Source organism: Numida meleagris, chromosome 11, assembly GCF_002078875.1.
Source record: "Numida meleagris isolate 19003 breed g44 Domestic line chromosome 11, NumMel1.0, whole genome shotgun sequence".
Taxonomy (NCBI): domain Eukaryota; kingdom Metazoa; phylum Chordata; class Aves; order Galliformes; family Numididae; genus Numida; species Numida meleagris.
The window spans coordinates 2,979,858-2,994,126 of NC_034419.1; the positions used below are offsets into that span (position 1 = coordinate 2,979,858).

At 48.7% G+C, this 14,269-nt stretch overlaps 2 protein-coding genes across 2 annotated transcripts in view; both read left to right on the top strand.

Moving 5' to 3' along the window:
* LOC110404878 (serine/arginine repetitive matrix protein 2-like) overlaps positions 1-706 on the top strand; it is a 2,632-nt gene extending 1,926 nt beyond the window's left edge. Inside the window, exon 6 of the mRNA XM_021409645.1 lies at positions 683-706. Within this exon, the coding sequence (XP_021265320.1) occupies positions 683-706 (24 nt within the window). The remainder of the gene's footprint in view (positions 1-682) is intronic.
* On the top strand, positions 741-12,249 carry SHISA5 (shisa family member 5). The gene is made up of 4 exons (XM_021409477.1): positions 741-959; positions 7,457-7,572; positions 8,620-8,838; positions 9,870-12,249. The coding sequence occupies exons 1-4, from the start codon at positions 955-957 to the stop codon at positions 9,947-9,949; spliced, it is 420 nt and encodes a 139-aa protein (XP_021265152.1). The 5' UTR covers positions 741-954; the 3' UTR covers positions 9,950-12,249.

Below are 14,269 nucleotides of genomic sequence, written 5' to 3' on the forward strand. Positions count from 1 at the left end.
CAGGCTGCCTGGGGAGCTGGGGGAGTCACCGTCCCTGGAGGTGTTCAAGAACCGTGGGGATGTGGCGCTGAGGGACGTGGGCAGTGGGCAGGTGGGGGTGGGTGGACGGTGGGACTTGGTGACCTTAGAGGTCTTTGCCCACCATAAAGATTCTGTGATTCGATGAATCGAGTCATCAATTGTAACAAGAGGTAATGAGCAGCAAACAACCAAAAAGTAAAGCCTCGAGCACGTCACTAAAATGCATCATCGCTTGATCGGGATCTTGATGGAGCCGCAGGCCCATCTCCCTCTGTGCTGGAGTAGGCAGCTCTTTGGCTCAGTCCTGTGAGGAGCAGCTTGGCGGCATCTTTACCAGACTGTGGCCAAGACATCTCTCTGGTGCCTGATGGTTGAATTGCCATGATCTAGCCCAATTACTTGAAACATTATTTACCTGGGGGAGGTGGGCAACATGAGAGAGAGAGGCTTTAAGCAGGGATCAGTTCTTTGGTTACTAACTGTTGGATTTTAGCTTTCATTCAGGTTTGGGAGAGGACTGTCAGGCATATGCTGATCATCAAGGCAAGGCACAGCCTGCAAGATGCCGCTCTGAATTCTGGTGGGGAGATGCTGTGCGCCAGTGCTGCTGCTTGCATTCATGATTTGTGAACGTTTGACCAATCTGCATCTGTTTGACTAGTTACAAACCTGTCGCCTCAGCTAATTCTTTTTTTTTTTTAGTAATGAGTATTCCTAAGTGGCTCAGGTAAAACAATCCTATTTCGGAACGCGTTTCTACTGACATCATCGAAGACCGGCGTAAACTTCACCGCGGCAGCGCGCAGTAACAAGAGCAACGCCCCGCTCACCCTGCGGGGAACTAGCCGCGCTGGCTGCCGAGTCTGTCCCGCCCTCCGAGGGGCGGGCGTGCGGCGTGACGCGAGCGGCGAGCGGCGAGCGGCGGCGGGGAGCATGGGGTGAGCGGGGCAGGGGTCCGCGGGGGGCGGCAGGGGGGGAGCGAGGGGCGGGCGGGCGGCGAGGGGCTGCGCGGAGCGCTCGGGAGGAGGCGGCGCGGGGCTGCGCGGAGCTCTTCCCCGTTCCGTCCCGTCCCGTCCCGTCGGGCTGCGTGCCGCCTTCCGTTCGTTCCTGCCGCGTGGGTAGCTGAAATGGGGGGAGAAAAAAGAAAAAAGGAAAAAAAAAAAAAAAAGCAAATCGGCTTCCCATCTTCGGGCCTGCGGAGGCGTTGGGTGTGTTGGAGGAAGGAAGGGTAGGAAGATTCTGGGAGGTCCGTGATTTCCCGTGTTCACGGAGCAGACGAAACCATCCCGCTGCGCTCTTGGGGAATTGTAAGAGAGAGCCGCGCCGCAGAGGTGCGTTTGTGAATGACAAAACGCTCAGGAAGCGGAGCTGAGGCGCTGCGATGGGATTCTTTGCCGGCCGTGCGGTGTCCGACAAGAGAGTCGTTATGGCTCGCCTTGAGAAGATGGGTCGGGGGAAGACTCGGTCGGGCTGCTTTTTTCTTTCAGTCGCATTGCAGCTTTGCAAGACCGACGCGTTGTGCACGGGGCCGGGCTTAGCACCGAGCACCTCCTCGCTTGTGCCTCTTTCATTACGAATAAAATAGTTCAACATTCTTTGGAATGCCTTTGAAAAACCACCCGGAGGTGACTGCAGAGGGAAACCGCATCCCTAGTGACTCATGGCGCTGGGTGCCTGAGCGGGGCGGTTTCGACATCGGCAGCGGAGCCCGGGAGCGCTTCCTGTGCCCTTCCCGCACTCTGGAAGCTTTCCCGTCCGTTTCACGCCGCCCAGTATGATTTTTTCCTTACATAAGCAGTAAGCTGTATCCTCTGGAGGAGTTGTCTCCGGTTCGTGCGGGTGAGGCACGCTCCGCCCTGCGGCTCCGTGCCCGGTTCTCTTAAACGCAAGTCTTACGCTGCTTCCCGGCGACAGGCTGTGTTTAGTATTTCGCTGTGCGGAAGAAGGGCGGATGCCAGCCGAGGCGCTTCTTTGTGCCCCCAGCAGGGTGGGCACGGCTGCCTCCTTCAGAGGGTTAAGCAGGAGATGAGATGACAGGAAGCAGCTTCCTGGAGCATCCTGTGCAAATACCAGCTTTGACCCTGCTCTTCAAAAGCGGGGGAGGAGGGTTGTTTCCAAATGGTACCGCCTGAAGGCTCAGAAAGCATGTAGTTCCTCATTTTTGCACCGGCCGTGTTCCTGCTCAAATTACCGCTCTGGCCATTGCTCATAGATCCGGGCTTTGTCAGAGCGTTTCCCCTGTGGGAGGGCTTGGCTCGGCTGCCTGGGCTCCTCACCGGGCTGAGCCAGGTGCGCTGTCTCCTTCCGGCTTGGAGGAGCTGCCGCTGTGACGCTGTGATGCTGCGGGAGCGTGTGAGGGGAGGGCTCTGTCTGGTGGCAGCGCTGCCTTCCCGTGTCTTGAGCTCTCGTTTCGCTGGTGCTCTTGCTCTTCCTGCAGCGCTCATTCGGAGGTCTTTGAGAAGCTCGAGTAAAGCATCAGTTTTTGGTTTCTTTTCATGGCTATCCTTCAGTGGTAACTTCCTTCAGTATTTAATACTGAGTTCCAGGCACTGCTGAGGCAGGAGGGCAAGGCGCTTTGGGCAACCCGGTGCATCCCAGAAACAAGGGTGTAGCATCCTCCCGTCACCTTTTGGTCGTTTATTAAGGCGCTGAATGGCATTCCTAGCAGTGCCATAATGACGTCGGGTCAGGTGCTCGAAAGTGCTGTGCTTCCCGCACTACAGCATTCAGAAGCAAATGAAGCTCTTTGTATATGCAAGTCAGCATGAACTCGGATGCTTACGCTTTCCGCTGTTGGTTAATTCTTAAAGATTAGTTGAAGCTGTTAGGTCGCAGTGAGGTCATTACATTTCTTAAATTTGCCACTTCTCCGTTGCACATGGAATGACCACATGCCATTTTATAGCTCCCGCTGTTAAGGAATGCTTTGAAGTTGTTTCACTTTCTATTCCTTTTCAGCTGGATTAGCAAAGACTGAGTTTTCCCTGCAGCGCTGCTTTCCAGGAGGAGCTGTGAGCAGTGGGGTTTACTGCGTTCATTTTCCCCTCTCGTTCTGCCGTGCTTGGTGCCTCTGCTTTGTGGACTCGTGCAGGAGCAATGCGCTCGTTCACTGTAACCACAGCTGTCATTTGCATGGATAACATTGGTCTTGGTATGCCAGTTCTCCAACAGCGAGCCTTGCTAGAAAAGGAAATGAGATGACTCAGTCCCCAGTGCCCAACTAATTCTGCAGTGTTTGGGTAGGTAAGGAGGTGGGGTGCGTCAGAACATCTCTGTCAGTTATAGAGGCAAATATTGCAGTTGGCACAGCTGATAACCACTCATTCCAAACTGAAACGCAAACAAGATTAACGTTGTGCGCAGTTAATTGGATTCTGTTTCTGAATGAATTTCTGCCTTGAAATGACAGCTGATTGTGTAATGGATGCAGTGATGCCTGAGGAAAGGCTGCGCATCCTTCTGCCATGAGAGCAGGGGGAGCAGCAGCCTTCCTGGGAAGCCTCAGCCAGCAGGGACAGGACATTAGGACAGCCCCATGGACTGGGGTTGTGTTTGTTCCCGATCCGTGTGCTGCCTTGCGTCTTGGTTCTTCTCTGGAATGGAGAAAACCCATGTCATTCCGCCCACCCTTGTTTGCAGTGCAATATCCTGCTAAGCATCCCAAAAACCCAGCAGTTCTAATTGTGGAAGATGCAGTTACGCTCATTTGCTGTCTCTCAATGTAGATGTTTTTAACTGCATGCATCCTCCATAGGCATGGTAAGAAATAGTGTGACGTTGAACTGCACTGTTTTCCTCCTCCCCTTCCCCCAGCGCTGCCAGGCATTTTGGTGCACATTTTGCTGCTTGTTCGGATGCTCCAGCATCTGTAATACATTGCCAGCTCTAAGAAAATGAATTAGGAAGATTATTCTTTGGAAAACAACTTCTAGAAATGTGGTCAGTCTCTATTTAAGAAGCAGGAGATTTCTTTTTCAGCAATAGTTCTCAGTAATCATAGGCAGAGCCCTTTCTGTATGGCTTGTATTCAGACTTGAGCTTATCTCACCCAGAGATTGTCAGAGCAACCACAGGCAGGGTAAACCTCAGGTTGGGTTCTGCAGCTCGAGGTGAGAGGAGGACTGAGGCAGCATGTCAGTTCCTTGTGGTATGGACTCGTTAGTGTACCCGATGTAAGCTTTGCTCCCGTCCCAACAGTGTGCTTCCAGCTTAGGTAAATGGGATGACATGATGCACGTGGCCGTTCCCCCGTGCTGTGGTTAGCAGAGCCGGTGGGTGTAACACACTCTGAACTTCCTCCGATGGCAGTTTCAGGGTGTTTGCAAGTCATACATCAAGCTGCGATGTAGTTATGGTCTGTAGGAGCAGTTTTCATACAGCTTACGGGCAGCTTTGGTGCTGGAGGTGCGTGGGTTTGCCTGCAGCAGTGCTGGCCCTGCTGGAGCGGGGTTCCTGTGGCACTGCAGGCCTGGGCAAAAATGGCATCCGTGGCAGTGGCTCATGCTACAGCGACTTTCCTTACAACAGGGCTTACAAAACGTGGTAGATGTCAGGGATCCGAGTGACCGAGAAGTTTTAAAACCGGAGTTGAACCTTGAATACTTGCACAGTCCTTAAATGCGTTCAGAGCATTTCACCTTTTCTTCCAATTCGTGTGTAAGGTGGAGATCTCCCAAATGGAAAAGGACTGCCTTGAGAATTATCTGTGCATAGTGCCGTTTAGATCTTGGGTTTGGTGGTCCCTTTCAGGCTGCCACTCACATCTCATGCAGTACCTGGAGGGGTAGAACAGGCACTCATCACCTGTCTCCCTTCATGTGAACTCATACATGATTATCAGCGGTAAGATGAGTCCGCAAGCTGCACTGAGGACATACAGGGCTTAGAGCTTTCCAAATGCAAAAGAAGAGGGGTGGGAGGGCAGCAAGACAAAGTGAGGTGGTAGGAAAAGGCGGGGAGTCCTCTCTTCATATTTAATTTCTGTGGGTCCTATGGAAAGTTGCAGTTTGTCACTGCTACAGTAGAACTGCTAGTGGGCTTGTCTTTTGTTTTCAGTTAAATTCCTGGCAGAAGTTAGCTTTTATTATGCGAGGGGATAGAAGCAGGAAATGGCAGTGAATGAGCTCAAGCTGTTTGTGTGTGTGTGGTTTACACAGAGGGGATGGTATAGAAGGCAGGAGTCTGAAAACCCGCGTTGAGTGCGGGACGGTTCCTGCACTGTGATGGCTGCAGGCAGGGTTCATGGGGTGAGGTGTGTTTGTGCTTTGGCTGCTGTTTGTTTGGGGTGTTCCGTGCGGTGAACCATCCAGGAAGTGCCTGTAAGCTGCTTGGTGCCTCGTGCTCTTTCAAGAGCGTGGCTGAGGTGAGCCTGAGCCTGGCAGCAGGAGAGCTGTGCTGCTGCTGCAAAGCTGACACAAAAACCAACAGCAATCCTGCTGCGTACACCCCCTAGAAGTCCCTAACTCAGGGCTGCCTTTCGCTCCCTGCGCTGTTTCTCAAAGCTTATCATTTTGGCCCGTAGTAGTCGCACAGTGTGTAGAGCTGAAGCACAGTGTTTGCACGTGCAAACCTGGCACTCCTGTGCTCTAATTGCATGTTTCCGTTCTTTTCAAAGCGTGTGCAAAGTTTCGTCGTGCAGCAGTCATGTCGTTGTAGCAAAGCTGCAGACAGATGGTGAGAATGCACCGAGTGTTTCTAAGAACTCGGCGACAGCAAGGATGTGGTGGTTGGTTTGTTTCCCTGAGCTTCCCTATCATCACATTCCTTATTAGAGGGAGTAAACAGGCAACAGGGGGAGAAAAGTTTGTTACAAATAAGCCAATGAAGCCAGTGCTTCAGAGCAACCTGTGCTTATCTGCTGGCTGCCAGCTGGTACTGTTAGCTGTCTTGTCACAGGGCTGAGTTTGGTCCTGAAAGATGGAGCACACTGCAGGTTTCCTGCTGTGTTTGGTTATGGGTGATGGGTTGGTCTCTCCCCACTTTGTTATCTCCATTTCTCAGAGTTGTTGAAGTGTTGCCCAGCCCTTGATAAAGTTCAGCAAGCTTCTTTGGCTGCAGAAGTGAAGAATTTGTCTTCTTTGTCATCTCTTTCCTTGGCAAAGGAATCTTTCTTCCTTGGCCTTCCCCTCCTTATCTGGGAAGAGCCAGAGGAAGAGCCTCTTGACTATTGCTAAGGTCCCCTCCAACCTAAGCCGGTCAGTGATTCCGTAAAGCGCAACTAAAGCTGACAAGGCATGTATGCACTTTCGTGTTTGTGCAGCTGTGTTGCAGTTATCTGTTTGCTTTCTTGGCGGTGTTTCTGACGCTGTTTCAGTGGCTTCAGAAGGCTGCAGCAGTTCCTGTTCCTGCTTGATGTGGAAATGCCGGGGTGCAGTGACGGTGGGCAAATCACAGGAGTGGAGTTGGGGCATGGCAGGGAAAGCCGTCGTGCTGTGATTAGTGCTTCCCAGAATCAGCGCACAACAATAGTTTGAGTTAACGTGCATTCAGCCACTCATAAAATTGTCGTTCTGGTTGTGTTCTTCCAGCTGCTGTAGAAATAGGGGGAAAAAAGCGGCGGGACCTCTGCTGGGGAAAAATACGCGTTTTAGAGTGAACCCATTCTGTTTGTCAGCTCTTAGGCTCGGTGTGAGCTCGCACAGAGTTGGGTTGCTCCAGGGGAGTGCGGCGAGCTCTTGTGAATTTTGGCTGGGCATCGAGTGCATCGCTTCTGTTTTCTTCTGTTAGTGTCAGTGATTTAACCTCGTGGTGCGATTGATAACCACAAATACTATTTACCCTGAATGCCTGCTTGGTAGCCAAGCAAAAAGTGCTGGCAATTCTGGAGATGCCACTTTGCTTAAAGCTGTTAGCAGGAGGCTGAACAGGAAGAAAATGAGAAAGTTCTGTAGCCAAAATGTCTATGAAGAAGCAAAAACAGGATGGATGTTGAAACAGCTCTCCGCTGGTTATTTTAGAGCATTTTCTTCATTAAGAGCAGCTTCCTGCTATTGTTTCCAAAACTGCTGCCTGATGCATTCCATAGGAAATAAAAATGCAGGAGACTCTGGCCTCCATGGAAGAAGGGCTTCAATGATCTCAGGCCGTAGCAAACAAATCACGTAAACTAACACTTCAGAGGTCTTAGATCCCAATACTTTGCCTTTCATTTCATTACTTGCCCCCCAAAAAGACGTACGATTGTCTAGACATTGAGTTCTTAAGGAGAGATCTTTCAGAAAGTTGTGTAGCCAAAGAAGACCACCAAGACCACCAAGAAGACCACCGAGACCAACACAGGCTTGTCGCTGAGCACTGGATGCATTGTATGGTTACTTCTTCCATCCTGTGTGGTAAACAGTGCAAGCAGGCTGGCAGGGCGGTAGCTGCGGAGAGCTGGGTGGATGGTGGTAAATTTGTGTGAGACTTACTGCTTCTGCTGGCATCTCTCTTGCAGTTTTGGAACCCTTGTTGCGATTGGAGTGATCGTTTTTGCCGTGATTGTCATTACTATAATTCTGTGCCTCACTTGTTCGTGTTGCTGTCTGTACAAAGCATGTCGAAGACCGCAGCGTAAGTACCTCTGTATTTGCTTTCTTTTTCTCGTCCTTCACAGCTTTGAATGAGGCTTTTTTTTCTGGAAGATTATATTCCCATAGAGAGGGAAAGCAACGTCATAATGTTTTACTGCTGTGCTACAGGAGTGGCAGTAGCTAAACACGAGAAGCAAGCCTTTAAGTTGCTTAAAATACCATAGTCATCCTCTGAGATCAAACTTAAAAATGAGCATTTTGAAGGGAAGCAGTAATGAGAAGTTGTCTTAATTAAAGTAGTAATAAGAGTATTTCAACTGTAAGCTGAGGTTGGCTTGCGTACAGCCACTAAAGGAGTGAACGTGTTTATGACCAGATTAAAATCTGCGTAAAACAAAAGCGTTGTTTTGTTGTTCCCTGTGCATGAAGTAGAGCCTTGAACGTTTGTAACTGTGCAGTGAAGGTGAAGGAGATGATGAAAACAAGTTGTCGCAGTTCATTAGAAAGTAAGTGTTAACCTTCCTGTGCTGCAATAAGAGAGATGAACCAATAACCCACTGTCTACTCTTCCTGAAATTGGCGTTTATTTGCCTTTCTGACTCTGCCAGAGAGGCATAGATGTGTTGGCATACAGAGTGCACGTGAAAGGAAGCTCATTTGGTGAACCATGACAGGAAGCTTCTTCCCTACGGAGGGAGATCTGTAGCACTTTTAACCTTTAAAGCGGAAAACATCTTTAAAAATAAGTAGTTTTCCCAGTCTTCTACCAAATGGTGGACCTCTTGCCTGCAGGAACGAGTCCAAGGAGAGATATATTTGGTCTTTGTGGCTGAGCCAAGGAGGTAAACTGGCCGCTTTCCTGGTATGTGGGAACTCTTACTACCACATAGGTCAGGGGAAGGCTGTTCTGAGGAAAGCATTTCTAAAACTGCAGCGGAACTTCAAAAATGAAATTGCCCCAGATTTTAGAGCGAAGAAATGGCTTTTGGAAAAGAGAATGTTTTTTTTTCGCGTTCCTGCTGCGTGCTGCCCCAGCGAGTCTCCGCCAACCACCGGCCCTAACCACGCTCCTTTGGGTTGTTTGTAGCTGTTGTGACCACCACCACCGCCACGACGGTGGTTCACGCGCCGTACCCGCAGCCGCAGGCAGTGCCGCCCAACTACCCCGCAGCGCCGTACCAGGGCTACCAGCCCGTGGCCATCCAGCCTCAGCCGGGGATGCCGGTCGCGCCCTACCCTGCGCAGTACCCTCCCCCCTATCCCATGCAGCCTTCAGGACCCCCAGCTTACCATGAGACGGTGGCAGGTAAGAGCGTTTTGATAGCAGGGTGTTTCGGTAATGTGGAGTCGTGGTAGAACATTTCAATAATTGAAATTTCATATTCAAGTCAAAGTCTAGTTAACGTATGCATAGTAGTCTAATGCTGAACGTTTTAACCTGTACACTGGTGGGTTTTGCTGGTATTTTTATTTTATTAATCATTATTTTTATAGAGAGAATGACCAGGCTGATCAACTTCAGGCAACTTTGTTGATGACTGGCAATTAGAATTGCTGGATTGTTTTTCCTTCTGCTTTTCTTCTTCCACAGCATGGCTTTCATGTAGCTTTACTGTTGCTGATTCCATCTTGTGCTGGAAATAGCTGTTCTCTACTATTGACTCCTGGCTATTCAGAGGTTAAAACTAGAACCATAGCATCACAGAATTGGGTTGGAAATGACCTCAATGATCATCCACGCTGCCGGTCTGAAGAGACAGCTTTTTCCATTATTAGGTCATGTGCAGGAGAGAGAATACCTGCTGCCACACTCCTTAACCTTTGGTGTGTCTGGTAGCGGCGCGCCGCTTCTTAAAATCGATCTCAGTTTTGCAGTTAAGTTGGTGACATTACTGGTACCCCTGATGGAATCCTAAGGTGCTTTCTCTCATCCTTCTTCTTTTGCCCAGCGGTTTATTTGCACTTCTCCACACACTGCCAGGTTTCTTCTGTTGTGTGTGCATGTCTGGCTTGTGCTGCCTGATGTTCGGGACCAGCTCAACCAAGTTGCTTGGTGGGCTTTTCTGCTTGTTATTCTAAGACTGCCCTCCCTTGAAGGCTAACCATGTGCTCCTACCTGCCCCAATACACAAAGCAAAGCCAAACGGGAATGAAGGATGATCTGACTTCTGAGACACAAATGCTTTGAGTTAGCACAAACTACTATCAAGTCCGATTAAGATGCCGGATAAGCTGAACTTCTTAATCGTGTACTCAAAGCAGAAGTTGTTGTTTTAGATAGAGAATTCTGAAGGTGCGCTTGACAAGCCTGTTTTTCCTTGTGCTTTGCTTTTGCAGCTGGTGCCGGAGCACCGTACCCCATCAGCCAGCCCCCCTACAACCCTGCTTACATGGATCCTCAGAAGCCCACCTACTGAGCGGCCCTGCCACCGCGCACCGTGCAGCTGTAGTGTGCTATCCTGGAAGACAGCAATCTTTTGTCTAAGTAAAGTGAACGTTACTTCAGTATCTTCTTTGTTTTTAAATGCTTTGAGTACTTCTGGCAGAAGTTGTTCTTTTATACCTCAAGTAAATACGAAGAGATTTTGTTCAGAATACAGAAGGGGTGATGCAGGAGTAAGAACCACAATAACATTTCTTGTGCAATAATTTTCAAGTGTGGTAGGAAGGAATGGTGCACTGTGAGCGTTGTCAAACACCCAAAGCTGTGGCCATCTCTTGCACAGTACTGAATCATAAAACCATAACCTCTGAGAAGCTGTGTGACACGTGCTCTGCTTGTTTTGGGGTTACTCTAAGGAGGCAAGCTCCAACCGAATCCATTTCATCCATCATGTAAAAGGGAACCTTTCTTGAAACACATCTGCCTTCGGTGAGAGTAACGAGCCACGTTTGTGTTTGGACGAGTCGCATTATTCTGTGCTAAGTAGCATGAGTTGATCATTTCCTTGTTTTATTTCCCAATTTTAAGGCTTAAAAACTGCCTCTGTTGGGTGTTTTCTCAGGCTGTTTTAGTTTATAGCTAGAAATTGACAATAGAACCAAACCTTCTGCCGTTCCTTAGAACAAACAGATCAAAAGCTGAAAACCTGGGGGTTCTTCATTAAAAGATATTGGACGAAGACTTGGTTTGCTTAATAGTCATACGTTGTTGAGTAGTTTGGAGGAAATAAAAATAGCACCTTAGCTGTATGTTAAGCAGAAATGGCTGTCAGCGTCCAGTTTTGCCTCGTCACAGTGAGGGGATTTATTTCGGTTTTATTTGGTGCACTCGGAAACAAATCATGGTTTCTTTAGTGTCTTCCACGATGCCTCTTTTTCCTACGTTGAAATACAACATGTTGTTCCTTAGTGGAGCTGTATGCAGGCCATGGTATCTGTCACTGTGATGTAACGAGGGAATAATTTGGACCTGTCTCTGATTGTACTTGGCTGGAGAGGCCTTCAAGGCCCTTGTCCTGTGACATTACAGTTGAGAGGTATATGAACGTTTGAGAAACTTGGAACTTGAATAACCAGTGGCATTGTTTTACCTCATAGGATGGATGGGAGCTGCTGCTGTCAAAGGCAGCCTTCTTTCTCTAGCTGATTTTTGGGTCTTTTTCTGGGTTATTCCAATTATTTTTTTTTTAAATAGTCTTCAGGGCATTTCAGGATCAACTTGTAGAAAGTTTTTTGGTGTATTTGGTATTCACAATGAGCCAGGTCCCTCTGTTACAGCCCTCTGCTGCAGGTAATAGCGTGCAGTGGTGCCAGGAGGCACTGGCAGAGCAGGCGTGCCGTGGATCTGTGTGTTCCTCCTCTTTCCTGCCCTGCAAGCCAAAAAATTGGGCAATGCTTCCTTACGCTGTTAGGAGTTCTGTGGGAACATCCAAAAATGGGCAGCGTTTCCCATGTGGAGGATCTGGGATGTTTGTGTGGGGGAGGGCACTAAATAACTGCAGAAGCAATCCCTTTTCTGCAGAAGAACTCCCGTAGAAGGACAGCAGAGACTGCAGCAGCTTGGTCAGTCAGTGTATGGCTGGATGGGGGAGGCAGGAGGAGTAGGGTTAAGGAGCCTGGTAACCCCCAGCTTTCCTTCAGTGAACGCATGCTGATGATAACTACATGCAGGTGAAGGGAGAAAGCAGTTCTGCACGTGTTAACGATGTAATCGTAGCATTACTGCGCGTTGCAAAACTGGATGTAAGAAAACGGCCTGCTTTCCTCACTTCAGAACTGGAACACTTAACCGGGTCTTGCCTTCACGTATAAATCAATGCTAACAGGATGGTGTAGGACCAAATTGTATTATCATGGTGCAACCCAATTCAGCTTCTTTTCTCCTAGTTAAGCAGATGTAGCAGTGAGATAAATGATGGAGGATTTGGCCCATACGTTGTAGTTCGAGCACTGCTCAATGCATTAGTCCCAGTATAATGTCTTCACATCCAACTAGTTCTCCACCACCCCCATTTTAAACATTGACTCCAATTCTTTTTTTTAAATTCTGTAAGTGCCTTCGTTTCAGAAACGTTCTGTGGAATTAAATACAATACAATATTCTGTCGTACGGAATTTGCTAGAGAATCATTGTTGACTTTGTTACATACTGTAAACCAGCTTTGTACGTCGTTTGTAGTTTAAACGTAAGTATTCAAAAGAAATGGCATAAACTCTTTGCACCTTTGTAATAAATGCAGTGTTTGAAATATATTCTATCACTTTTGTTTTCTCAGCCTGTCCGAGTGTTCTTTAAGCTACCTCTTAATTGTGTCTGACAGCAAGCGTGTTGCATTGTGAATATCACTTTGTGGTAATGGTATGAAACCTAGTGACAGCTGCATGGCACAATGCAGAACGGATGGGACGAGCTCCCGTGTGATACTGTGACAGTGTCCTTCAGAGCCAATCTAAAGCACTGCTTCTAAGGTCAGCTCGTGACATTGAACTAACAAATCCCAAGATCCTTGAGAAGTCTGTTGCTGACAAGATGTTTTTGGATCAAAGTCTGATACCTTTCTCATGCATGCTGACTCCTGCTGAATGCTGTGCCTTTTGTGATGAGTGATGCTTTCTGCTCCGTGTGAGCATTGGAGCTGATGGTTTTGTGTGTTCTAAATTGTTTAAAAAATGCTCTTGAAAGCATTAGTCCTGACTGGTTAGTCCTTCAGCTGAAAATACCTGCTTTGGGCAGGCCAAGAATGCTTTTTATAGGACACCAGGTAGTGCTGAATTGGTTGGTACTTGGTAATCATGATCGCCTTGAATCGCTAGCTAAGCTTCCTAAGTAGGATTTGAAAGTATATGTATTCTTATTTCACATTTTCTCAGCGGGATTTCTATTAGTTAATGGATGACAGAAGTCAAAATACATGCTCCCTAAAAACCTGAATCTGAACCTAAATCTAGAAAACAGATGTAATTCCTAGCCCAAACATCAATTCTAACCATAAATCGCAGTTGTCTGTGATGTTGGGGCTAGGGTTAGGGTTTAGTTCCCCTGTTCTTCCTTTCCCACAAATTATTTAGTAGCCGTGTCTTTGCAGTGCGGATGAAACTGAGAAGTGACATCCTCCCCCGTGCGCTGTGTGCGTGGCGCTGGGGCCGGAGCTGCTGCTTTGTTTGCAACGTTGCGGTTCCCTCTGACCATCACCGCGTGCTTCACGGAGCCCTTCGCCCTCTGAACCTAACGCAAAACGTGCAGCAGAGCAAAATGCTGAGCCGAAAACTGGAGAGCCCGGAGTTAGGTGAGGAGCGCTGCTGTTCGCTCCCATAGCTTGTCGTCAGCAGCTCCTTACGTTACAGCCTGAATTGTTCCAGGACAGAACTTGGCGTGCGCCTTGAAAGCCATGGCAGGGTGGGATGGAGGAGCTGGACACAAGGAAAGGGAAAAATGGAGCAGTTGTTGCCAAACGAGCGATTACATCTTGTTTTTTTTCAAGCATGGAAACTTATTATCGAATCTAGGCATGTCTGATTGCTTGTCAGGTTTGCTTTAGCAACATCTTGGGGCCTGCTTTTGTGCTCTGATTACTGTTTGGCCTAATTGTTAGCACAGCGTGCACGGCAGGAACTGCAACAGATGGACAGCTGATGGCTAAGCCCTATAGGAGCGGGAACGTCCCTGAGTTAGACCTGTAAGAGATGAAATAAAGCTGAAGAGAATAAATCATTGTGCCCTTCCAAGAGCTCAGGCATCTGTGCTAATGGAGTATCCTCCTGTGCCTCACCTTGCAGCCATTAGATGGTTTTTAAAGGACGTTCCTGTGTTGGAGAGGGCTTTTTAGGGTTGAGACACAACTCGTGGCAGCGCTGGGCAGCGAGGAGCCCTCCCAGGCCCCTCAGGTTCCCGGGCTGCAGCCTGCTCTGCGTGCTCCTCCTGAAGCATGGGACGTGCCCGTGCTCTCCCTCCTCTCCTGCAAATGGGCACAGAGTGGCTCAGATCCTTTTAGTCCCATACAGACATTTGGTTTCGCTTGTCACTGAATTCTGCTTGCCATTCACTTGCCCTCTCTACGTACCCTTCTCTTCCCCTTTTTTTTTTTTTGGTCTTTCTTAAAGAACTCAGGCTGTTTCTGGGCATTAAGGTGCTCTGACTGCTGGTTGGCTTTGCTCAAGTCTATCTTGGCGTGGCTCAGGCTGATGGGGTTTTCTGGGCAGCTGCTCTGTTCCTCTGGGGCCGATGCTCCTCCTCCTGCCTTACACCCTGCAGGAGGGGCTCTGCTTCCTCAGAATACCAGTATGCGTTCCCGTTC